Source organism: Alligator mississippiensis, chromosome 2 (genome assembly GCF_030867095.1).
Source record: "Alligator mississippiensis isolate rAllMis1 chromosome 2, rAllMis1, whole genome shotgun sequence".
NCBI classification, from domain to species: domain Eukaryota; kingdom Metazoa; phylum Chordata; order Crocodylia; family Alligatoridae; genus Alligator; species Alligator mississippiensis.
This window is the reverse complement of record NC_081825.1, coordinates 82,712,177-82,724,435: the sequence shown is the minus strand read 5'-3', so window position 1 is coordinate 82,724,435 and position 12,259 is coordinate 82,712,177. Positions and strand designations below refer to the sequence as shown.

Genomic DNA, 12,259 nt, shown 5'->3' with positions numbered 1-12,259 from the left:
AAGTAATGCAAGCTTGTATGTAGCACCTCCAGTCCTGGAGTTTTGCTCTGAGATCAGCACCTAAGCTGTCATTAAAACTAAGTTAACTTTGAAATTGTGACTACAGTGTGACTATAATTGAATACAAAACTTGCTGCAAAACTTGTCCAGGAGTTTGAGTAAAGTTAGGCAGCTAGCTCTTGCTGAGCTCCTTGCACCTGGACCTAGATGGCTACTGGTATCAACCCTCCCTCCCACCCCCACTTGCGCTGCAAATTAGTAGCATGGAATGCCTGCATGTGCTATGTGCAGTGCTGCAGATGGGCTCGCAGCACCATATACCGCATGTTCCCACTCATCTGGATGTATCCTCTAGGTTTAGCTTGTGAATCATATTTGCACACCTAACAGTAATAACAGTGTGTGACACCCTGTAGCACCCCTGAAAGGATCTCAAGAAACCCTGGTTGAGAATCACTGACATAAAGCTAGTCTGCAGACTTCCTGTAGCAGAGGAAGGAAACATTTTGCTCAGTTACTCATTCCCAGGGCAGGCAAGCTGCTGCAGAGCAAGGCACACTGTACTATACTTGCACAAGCAAGGTCAAGGTATGGGACCACACAAATAGTGCTTTTTCTCCTCTTACTAGGGTATGCCAGTTGTATTTTTCTAAATCCAGCTCATAAAGGTAATGATTGCTATTTTAAAAGACACCTATGTATTGAAGTGTGGAGAAAAGATGTCTGAGCTGTAATACAAATTTCATTGACCTTGATGTTGCCCAAACGGCTAGTTTTTGTGCCCCCGGAGGCTTTTCCAATCAACCTCAAGGAGAGAGTCACGCACACTTAGGCTGGGTCCATTTCAAATTTATTGTCTGCGCAAACAAGATCGACAAGGGGGCTAGTAGCCCAAAGCCGAGTCGACCCCCGGTCTTTGTCCGAGGGTCTTTTTATAGCTTACCTAAAAAAAGAACCGTAGCGTGTTATGCAGTTATTGGCTGTCTTACAGCTTCTACAAGCTTCTACTGTTTCGTCAAAGTTTCCATGGTTACATCTAAGTTTCCACAGGAAGTTTGGGTTTTCATGCTATGCTTATTATGGGTTATGTTATAGCACCTGTGTGTTTTTAACAGGGGGGGTCTGTGGTAAACTTAATATCCTCTAGCAACCCCTTATCTTTATGTCTTCAATCTATGTGCAGAAGCTAATGCGGAAGCCATTTGCAAGCCATGTTGAATACAGAAGCATTTTGCAGAAAGGCCTTATGTCTAAATTCAATCATTATGTCTAACCTTTAATCGTATTTGTACCACATTGATACTTTAGCTACATATACTCATTGCTTTGCAGTTCCTATGTCTTCATCTCCCTGGCTTCATCTTGAGAGCGTTCAATGGCATTATATCAGAAAGTCAGTAAGCAGGATCTTAGTGGGTTGTAAGATAACATGTTCACATATAATCTGAGCGCTTTTGCTCATTCACCAATCTTTGTGTTCTTCAGGATATTAATGCCATTTCAGTTGTCTTACTAGTCAGGGAAAAAACCTCCCATATTAGTTATTAAAGGAATTAAGTATGTAGAAAGTGGTACTATGTTTTGCTTGCATTCTGCAAAACAGACAGATGTTTGAAAGTTAAATCAGTGTATGTGTGTGTACGCGCGTGCGTATTCATGTGCAGCAAATTGCCAGTACAAAATTGGAACAACACCTGGCACTTGTGGTTTAATATGTTTATTCTAATTATGTTTTAAAAAGGAAGGTGGTATTCATGGGGGAAGAGGAGTCAATCTTAAATGTCACTAACATTCTTAACATTTATTTCTATTTTAAAATATATCAACTTACTTACTTTAAATTTACTAGACACATTACCTCATTCTCTTGTGTAAAACATTTTCTAAAATTCATGAGACATTTGAGATTTCAAATATCTATCTTGTTGAAAACAAGAATGTCATTTTAAAGTGCTGCAAAAATAGTATTTTATTATTAATATATTTAGTTAAGGAGTAGTAAAGGGACCTAAAAACTTCCTCCTTTAAAATTGTTAAACATTACTCTAGTAATTACAGGGCACAACCAGGTTGCATACCACTATGTTAGAAACTGCAAAAAAAGATACTGAAGGACAGCCTCTTCTCCAGAGACTTTCAGAGATACAAACAAGTGGGCAAGTCACATTTGCAGGCCAGAGGCAAGGAAAAGATGCAGCAAGAAATCTCCACAGTGCTTAAGCAGTCAGTACAAGTGGCCACAACTCCACCTCTCTTATCCTTCATGCAGTCGTGCTTCCCAGTATGCATTCTGTCCAAGACAAGGTCTGAGGAGAAAGTGAGGATAATGCTGCCCTGATTCCCCAATAAACCCCACCCATCTCCTGCTCTGTACACACAAAATAGGGCAGTGAAGCTATCCTGAATGCATCCTGCCACTGCTCTCAAGCATGCTAAAGACAGAGACCTTTAGAGCAATGGTAAAGAATTCCACAAGGCAGCTTCATAGTTCATATCCAGTTTGACAGGTATGCAGTGGGTGGTCAGGCCGTGCTTGAATGGCATGTCTCTGAAAGCACTGGGAAAGTAGTGAACACACACTTTTGGAGGACATTGAGTGGTACTACTGTGACACAATTTTTCCCATTATGAAGGGTGGGAGAATCAACAAGACTGCTTCTAGGGAGAGAGAAGAATCAGGTAGATTAGGCTAGGATCACTGATAGAGCAAAGGTTCCTGGGATAAGAAGGTGGAATTTAGGCTAGGATCACTGATAGAGCAAAGTTCCTGGGATAAGAAGGTGGAATAGATAGGCAGAGTAGGACTACATTTTGAAAAGTTTTGAAAATAAAAATCAGGAAGTTTGTCTGATGCACTGAAAGGGAGGGAGCTAGTGGAGAACTAGCAGAGGGAGTAAAAAGCACAAGCAGCCAGTGTGATGATACCTGTGGCAGTATTTTGAATGGACCTGAGATCATGAGGTTCAAGTAAATGATTCCAAAGAGGAGGAAACTGCAATATTTAAACTGCTACATGATCCTGCAAAATGATCGGGACTTGCATAATATCTTGGGCAACGAGAAAAGGTTGGGTCTCAGACATGCTGTGCAGGAAACTGCAAAATCTAGGGATGCCCTAGATGTCAAACAAGACAGCTGAGACCAATAAGGCCAAGGTAAAAGGCACAAAACACTTGGACAACTTGATCATGTTGTCCAGCATAACAAGCTAGAAAAGGAAAAATAAATGTATGAGTGTTTTATAATGTTTCCTATTGTAACTGTTAATAGTGGTTGACGGACCATAAAAAGGCTTTCATGTCAAATTATGAATCGCTGACTTTTATATGAAATGCTAAATATCTGCTGGCCACATAAATTAGTAGCTGGCTACTAACTAAATTAATGGCATCAGATTAGTAGCTGGCTACATAAATTATCCAGAAAAAAGAACATGAATTACACAGCTAAGCATACCGCCACTTTTGAGCATTTGCACAAACAACTCAAATCATATTTCTTTCTATATATTTTATAGCCACTATCTTGCCCCTTAGATAATGATGATAACCATAGACTAGAGAACAAAAAGCTTTGTTAACTTTCCATTTGCTTGTTTTGCATACTTGATGAAATTTTGTATATTATCTATTTCTCCTCTTCAGGTATTTTGTTTTTGGTCCTGCTAAGATGCATACACTTAGCATTATGAAATGTGAGTTGTTCTATTAACTGCATAAAGACAAGTATATGCACACAGCTCTTTGAGAAACAGAGAATTAATTTATCCTGCTATGGGATGGTTGCTAGCACCTCTAAAGAGTAGCATTTTAGGGCCCCTCTAAACATGCAGGTTAAGACATGACTGGATCTAATGTGTGATCCATACAATTGTGCCTCCTGCCCTGCTAAATGTCCACAGTAGGAGGTGCGATTGTGGGATTTCATTTCAATTTCATTAAGTCCAAATCGGGACATACTGCCAGTGCAGGGGGAGCCCGATCCTATCTCTGGGCTCTCTCTGACTGGCAAGAAGCAAGCTTCCATGGCTGGGAATCCCCTCTGCTGAGGGTGCTCCCAGCCACGGAGGCCATGTGCAGCCATAGTCAAGAGACTCCCACAACTGATGGGACTCCTGTTCCCAGCTGAGCCCCCCAGTTAGACGTGACTGAGAGCCGCGTAACTGATGGAGCTCCCAGTCCTGGCTGCACCTCTCCTGGTCCTGGCTGTGTTAGGTGTGGGGCTGCTAGGACCAGTTACATGTGAGGTGCAGCCAGGATTGGGAGTCCTGTCACTTGCAGGGTCTCTCAGTCCGTGCTGCAGGTGACGAGTCAGACTGAGAACGCCATGTGGACTGGGAGTTTTACATCCTACCCCTAGCCTTGAGGGTCACAGCAGCTGCAATCCCCAGGGCTCAGGTTTTTCATGCTGGACAAGGTATACCCCTGCAGCTGGGAGCTCTTGTCAGTTCATGGGGCTCCCAGCCACAGGGGAGACCCTGCTACATGTGCAAATTAAAGCTCAGTAACAACCAGCTATAAAGTTAGTACATGTTTTTGAAGTTTAACTTTATAGCTGGGTGGAGCTTTTTATTGTTATAGCTACTTTGCACATGTAGTTGGCCTTAAGGTAATAGTATAATTAACCAGATACTTGCACAATACCTGTCACTTGTAGGGGGGCCTTAAAGACTCCGGTGACATAGTGTCACTTGTAGACGCACCCAGTGTTAACCAGTTTTGCTATAGCATAATCACGTACATCACGTATCGTATAATCACAGCTGCAATGGAATTTGGGATAGTGTCTTTCTCGGTCATGAAAAGGAATCGGTGCGTTAAGATAGATAATTTCTTCTTAAAATATAACTGTACTTCCAACTGAAAGGTCTTCTGGTGATTCTTCGTCCATGTTTAAAATCCCAGCCATAGCTAACAGCTAGGGCAATAGATTTTTCTGTAACTTGCAGGATGAAATTCTAATTTTCATAATGGTGCAAATTTTCCAAAGACATTTGAGTTAGCTATAGCTTTTCATTTCTCCTCTTCACACAGCTTCTTTTATAAGCTCAGCCAACCTCTGAAATGCCTACAATAAAATAAAGATGGACAGCATTCAAATTCCAGCATTGGCTAAGCAGACAACATGCTAAAACTATAGAACTACTGTTTTAATAGGTGAACAGTGTAAAAACAGAAAATACTAAGCAGGAATGTGTTTGCAGGTGCATGCCTCTCTAGAGCCTACATACCCGAGACTCAGGGCTCCAGGAAGGCATTACTGTGTATTCAGGATTTATAGCAGGGAATCGAACCCTGTACCTACATCTAATCTTTTCTAGACCCCGATTCTGTAGCCTATGGGTTACAGCACTCAACTATAAGGTGACAGAATCGGGCGCTGGCTCTTCCTCCTAGGACTGTTTTATACTCCAAAGATTCTAATGACAAGCATAGTCATAATCCTGGAAAGCAGGGACTCCCCCACTGAAAGCCCTCATGTTAGACCACAGGGTCAGACTCCTCCTTGGTTATCATCCTTCTCTGGAAGATTAGTTCTTGAATCATCAAGTACGGAGTATGTGTATGAACTGGAGGAAAGATCTACATCTGACTGATCAAGGGAACAGAATGTTTAATAACAGTCACATTGAGCTTCTTTAATGTACAAAGAAAACCAAGTAAAAGGAGTTAGATCTGAAAAAGGCAGATCCTGAGAGATAATGACAACCGGCACTCTTATATTAAAGCAACTAGCAAAACTTGATCTGACTTAAAGCCAGATCAGGGCTCCTGGGAGCAAGGTCTGATGAACAGAAGTAATAAAATCCAGGCAGGTGAATTTGAGAGACACTGGGTACATTTACATGAGAAGCTTTACTGTGCAATAGAGAAAATTACTGTGTAGTAATCATCAGGACCTACACATGCAGACCCTTACTGCGCAGTAATCTGCTCTATTTGCCAGTTAATATGCTACCTGCAAATGCAAGTAGCAAATTAACTGCCAAGTCACAGTAAGGCACGTGTAGATGGATGACTGGGAGCAAGTTTGATCCCAGGCAGCAGATTGCTCCCTGCCCCCAGGAGCTGCCTGCTGCCAGAGTGGGCTCCACCACTGGACAACATCTCCCTGCCCTGGAAACAAGGAGCTTTCAGCCCGTGGAGCGGGGATTGGGAGATTGTTCCCTACCAGGAGAGTTCCCGGCCAGCCCCACACTGCATGGGGAAATCTGCACGTGCAGCCTGGAGCTGGTTGGGGACTGTCCTGTTTTGGACAGCTGTTTCTCAGTCCCGTGCCCTGATGGAGCAATCAAGGCATGGGGCTTAGAAAAAGCTAAAGTTACAGGGGTGGGGCAGGTCCCAGCCCCAATCCATGGGTGGGACAACTAGCAGCAAGCCCCTGGCTCGGCAGGGAATCCCCACCCAGCCAAGGGTTCACTGCTAGCTGCCCCACCAGCAGATCGGGGCTAGGACCTCCCTCTCCCTTGCAGCTCTTTCTAAGCCCCCTGCCCCTGATCAGGGAGCTGGGGCCAGGGGCTCCCTGCTGCTGGAGCAGGGGAACATTGTCCGCACCTGGGCTCTGTCATTGGAGCTGGTCCCTGCAGCAGGCAGCTGCCTGGGGCAGGGAGCAATCTCCCACCTCCTGCCAAGAGACTGTGGTCTCCTAGCCCCATGCTCCCCGATAGTCCCTGGGCTAGCACCCAGGGGGAGCCTAGAGCTTCACCAGGCTGGTGCACAGACAGAGGGACAAAAGCAGACTGCTGCCAGGAGCAGCAAATCTGTTCCCAAATCCGTGCATATGTAGACACCTGCCCAGGGTGGGTTTACTCCAGGGTAAATTACTTAGGAGTAAACCTGTTCAGCAGCATTTGCATATGTTAATGCGACCACTAAACATTCAGTGCCTTACAATTCATCTAGATAAGAACATCTTGCAAAAGAAACAGTTGATATGATTTCAGGAATATTTCTCAAGACTCTTGATATTGATAAACCAAACAAGCAACAAAGAAGCTTGATGGGAAAACATGGAGACAACTATACAAGTAAAGTAAGTGAGCAAAACAGCAACTATTATGTCAGGCCATTTTATTCTTAGGTATACGCAGCAAATCAAGACACACTCACCTGATCCATCTGAGCTGGAGAAGACAGAGAGAAGGAAGCTCTAACATGAGAACTAGGATGTGAACTATCAATGTTAAATGCTCCCCCAGGAACCAGTAGTACCTATGAATAATTGACAGAACATTGGGTTACTGCATGTTCTTAGATTTAAATTATTGGAAAATGTTAAAATGCATGTTTGTTGAGCGTCCAGGATAGGCCAATGTTAAAAAACAAACTCACAATGAGTCTTAACTCATTCCCTTCTTCCAAAATGGGATGGCAGAAAACTTGGCATAAGACATAGTACTTAGTTGCTTTTAAAACTTATAGGCAGATTCTTTTGTATCATCCTAATGTTTAGATAAGTATCAGAGTTCTTTAATATTTTATGCTGGCCCATAATGCTTGTTGAAATGAAACCATGCTTGGAAGTTAAGGATAGTTTGGTGAGGTCTGCATCTGTGTCTGGGATACATGTAAGCAAATGAATGGCTGGTAGGACCTAGCCTTACTAGAATATAGTTAGGAAAGTGTTTCATTAGTAAGGATGGTCACTAGTCTCCAAGACTATACGTCTGTTCATAACCTGCCAGGTTAATGAATACATGGCCATAGTTTTTCCCCATATGCATACACCTATATATTAAGTAATACTTGACTTAATCCTTGCCAGTTCATTTGAATTTCAGTAAATGTTAATCATACTTCTTTCTGCAAAGCTCTTTCCATGATCAAATGTTGGGTGTCAGAAACTCCCTTAATTTTAATCCAAAGAAACATTCCAGCAGCAGGGGAGTACCAGTCTGCCAAACCTGGAGAGATTAAAAGAAAAAAACCCAGAAAATCAAACATAAATACACCTGTCCTATCTGTAATGGATACTAGGGTGAAATCCTAGCTTCAGATGAAACCAGTAGGAGTTTTGCTATTGACCTTCAATGGAATCAGGTTGTCACAGACAGAATTTAAAGTGCCTGTGATAAAATTATCCAGTAATATAACTTATATCAGTATTGAAAAAAAACAACTATTGTTTTTGGTATTTTAGAAAATGAACATTCTCATCCTTTTATTCTCAGTTGGTTACAGAATGCTCAACAAGTAGCAAACTGAAGTTGAACGGCAGACTGATTTCTGAAACTGCAAGTAAACATCTTTTAAAGAATCCAAGAGCACTTTTTTTCTAATGCCAGCTCCTTTGGTATCATCATTACCTTAAGCACAACTGCAAAATTATAGATGGTATAAATATGTAAGAAAGTTAATAGTTTCTTTTCTTTTATTCACATTTTTCCTCATAAGACTAAGCGGAGTACAGAAGGGCATAGGTTAAGACCCTTACTGCTGTTTCTGGCAGCTCAGCAAGCCAAATACTCTTGTGGGTACTGACTCCAGATTTCTTACATATGTGCATTATATGAATAGAGTATGTCATTTATTGCATTTGACATATGCCCCAACTCCTTAGGTATGTTAGCTCATTACCTAAAATATACTAATGACAAACTACTCCTTTGTCATTGTGTACTACCTTTGTTACTATTATATATATCTCTATTACCATATTGTCTGAAGATCTTACTATATCTTTCATGCATATATTTATCTTCATTTCCCTTGTGAGGTCTGACAGCATAGGGGATAGTAATCCCCTTTTCAACACATAAGGAATTGGGGTGTAGGGAAGCTAAATGAGTGGCTCCAAGTCACACAAGGCCATCTGTAAAAGGGGAATAATAGTACTTCCCTACTGCATAACTGGGAGTGGGGAGTAGAAGTTGCAGTAAACACATTAAAGATTATGTAGTGTTCAGATACTACTGTAATGGGTCTACATATGATGCACCCAGGAGTCCCTGGTGGTCAAGAGTCATGGTTGCGGCTATGAATGGAGAGATGAGTTCTAAGGTAACTATGGTCAGTCCCACATTGGTGTCTGAACTGATCCCGACTGTACAGCATATAAAATGAATAAAATAATGTTACTCCTTTGTTATGAGCCCTTTAAGATCACAAGTGTCTGTCATGGCTTTGGCAGAGATCACTATAACACAAGCTAGTTGTTAATGTTTAGGACAAAGCTTGTTGCTTTGGAAATAAAAAATGTTATATTGTTTTATACTGTTTGTATGTGTACCTGTCACAATAGCCTGACAAGGCCTTTCCTTATACCCTGCCCTTTTCAGATAGTTAGAAAAACTGGAGTGTCCAAAAATCTGATAATATTCTGAGTTGAAACAAATGGGAAAACTGACAAAAACTCTTGATTTACTCATAACCTCTGTTTATCACTTCACTCTGTAGAGATGCCTTAATAGTGACTTTCTTGAAAACAGAGCTGAAGTGGGAAGAAATTTTTGTTGATTACAAAAGTTGGGAAACATTTGCCGGTTCAGAGCAGGATTGGAATACCAGTGAAAGAACTGGATGATCTTAAGAACTGTACCTATAAAACTTTGATGTAATACAATAGCAGAAAATGCAAGATCAGTTAGGTGTAATGTACTGGGGGATTAAAAAAACCCCCAAAAAACGTTCAGCAATAAGCCTGGGCTCATCAGTTGGAAAAAACTGAGGTGGTGAAGGACTTGGGTGTACTTGTTCATGGGATGGCTGAGCCACCAATGTGAAACACTATGAAGAAGGCAAATGTAATCCACGGGTATGTCAGGAGAGGCATTTCCAGTAGAGATAGGAAAGTATTAACATTGTTGTACAAGGCACAGCTGAAACTTCATCTGGAACACTGTACACCATTCTAGAAAGGTTAACTGAAACTTGAATAGATGCAAAGAAGGGTTTCATAGTTTCATAGTTGGTAGTGTCGGAAGGGACCTAAGCAGATCATCTACTGTGACCCTGTCATGGGCAGGAAAGGATGCTGGGGTCAAATGACCCCAGCCAGGTGGCTGTCTAGTCTCCTTTTGAAGACCCCCAGGGTAGGGGTGATCACCACTTCCATTGGAAGTTGGTTCCAGCTCCTAGCTGCCCTGACAGTGAAGTAGTGCCTTCTGATATCTAGCCTGAATCTACTCGCAGTCAACTTATGGCTGCTGTTCCTTGTTACCCCTGGTAGTGCAGGGACTCTCCCATTGCCTGCTGGTCCCCCTTGGCAAGTTTACAGGTGGCCACCAGATCCTCTCTCAGCCTTCTTTTGTGGAGGCTGAACAGGTTCAGGTCCTGTAGCCTCTCCTCATAGGGCCTGCCCCGCTGCCCCCTAATCGCGTGAGTGGCCTTCCTTTGGACTCTCAATGCTGTCCACATCCCTCCTGAAGTGTGGCGCCCAGAACTGGATACAGTACTCCAACTGCAGCCTGACCAGTGTCGCATACAGGGGGAGGATCACCACCTTGGACCTGCTCGTGATGCATCTATGGATGCATGACAAAGTGTGGTTAGCCTTCCTGACTGCGTCCCCACATTGCTGGCCCATGTTCATCTTGGAATCAATAATGACTCCAGGATCCTTCTCTGCCTCCATGCTGACAAGAAGGGAGTTCCCCAGCCTGTAGGCATGTTGCTGGTTCTTCCTCCCAGGTGCAACACCTTGTACTTGTCTGTATTGAAACCCATCCTATTCTCATCTGCCCACCTCTGTAACCTGTCGAGATCTAGTTGTAGCCTGTCCCTCTCTTCTAGCATGCTCACTTCTAACCACATCTTGGTGTCATCTGCGAACTTGAACAAGGTGCTTTTCACCCCCTTATCCAAACTGCTGATGAAGATATTGAATAGTGCGGGCCCGAGGCCTGGGGAACCCCACTGCCTGCATCTCTCCAGGTCGAAAATGACCCATCCACCACCACTCTCTGGGTGCGGCCCTCCAGCCAATTTGCGACCCATCTGGCTGTGTAGGCGTCGACAGTTAATATGAGTAACTCGTCAGTTAATATGAGTCAGTTGTTGGTTAATATGAGTACTATCCATAATATATCAGGGAAGCAAACCCCAGGGACACAGAAGAGCTATTTAAGCTAAAGGACAATTTGGCACAAGAATAAATGGTTATAAACTGATCATGGATAAATTACGAAGTTTCCAAGCAGTAGAGCCCTGAGAGTCTGGATTACCCATTCAATCAAAGTACAAGGGGGGAAAATCCCAATTATTTTTAAAGGTGGAACTTAATAAATTTAAGGAGGGGATTATATGATGTGGTGCCTGTGATACCAGGGGACTGGACTTAGTGACTTAGAGTATTCCTTCCTATATACCTAAGTTAAAAAAAAACCCTTTGTATGTATGTAGCTTTGTTGCATTCACTGACCTTTTAACCACTTGTCTGCTGCTACAAGCATTGCATCCCGCTGGCTCTTGTAGAATTCCACTACTCTACAGAAAAACAATCAATTCAAAGACAAAATTCAAAGGTAAATTTCAACCATGATGGCAGAAACAAAAATGTAATGTTTTTTTTAACATAAACAGAGAACAACTCTGAACTAAGGATACCCCTATACATCAGAAGACTCATATGCCCAGTATGAACATGCAATGAGCAGAACATGGTCTTATTCTATGTATATTATGCATTTCTATAATACATTTGTAAAATGTGTGTTTCATTGTCTTCATAGCAAAAGATATTTAAGGAACAGGAAAGTGTCTGAATACGGTCATTTCATACCTTTTTGTCTGTCAATAGACAGCACAGCCCCAGAATCTGAGGCTTTATTGTTATTTGGTTTGGCCATCATATCACTGGATGTCACTATAAGAACTAAGGTCAGTATCTAAGATAGAAAATAGTGGTAAATGAGTGAAGTTATTTTCTTCAGTACATTTACAGGCCTTGGCTGTGTGTATATTGGTGTAGTAGATATCAGGTAAAAGGATATCCATGTGATAAAAATGCAAAAATGTGACGAGCGTATTTATCATGAAACCTTGACAGCTTCACTTGTCATTTACCTGCTAATCTATCTCCTCTAGGACTTAATCACTCATTCCAAACCATTCAGCAGTTTAAACAGCTGTTCTTGGTTTAAAAATATATTTTCTACCTGTGGAATTCCTCTGAAGAAGAGACCCTAGCCAAGGCCAGGATGGGTAAGATTCAGTTCTATACCAATGACAACTTTCCTGGATAAAAATGTAACAACATGCAGCAGTCCTGGGAAACTAGGCATAATTTAAGTATCCAAGGAAATGGCCTTAAGTAAGATACA

General features: G+C 42.2%; 1 protein-coding gene across 5 annotated transcripts in view; it reads right to left on the bottom strand.

Annotated features, from left to right (window-relative positions):
• Positions 1 to 1,701: 1,701 nt before the first annotated feature.
• The window catches only part of LOC102573373 (kynurenine/alpha-aminoadipate aminotransferase, mitochondrial), a 28,139-nt gene continuing 17,581 nt past the window's right edge, over positions 1,702 to 12,259 (bottom strand). For all 5 annotated transcript variants that reach the window (XM_019481392.2, XM_006277489.4, XM_019481390.2 and 2 more), the window contains 4 exons: positions 11,359 to 11,423; positions 7,797 to 7,903; positions 7,110 to 7,211; positions 1,702 to 5,067 (listed from right to left, as the gene is read on the bottom strand). In XM_019481392.2, coding sequence (XP_019336937.1) covers positions 5,026 to 5,067; positions 7,110 to 7,211; positions 7,797 to 7,903; positions 11,359 to 11,423 — 316 coding nt within the window. In that variant the 3' untranslated portion in view covers positions 1,702 to 5,025. The remainder of the gene's footprint in view (positions 5,068 to 7,109; positions 7,212 to 7,796; positions 7,904 to 11,358; positions 11,424 to 12,259) is intronic.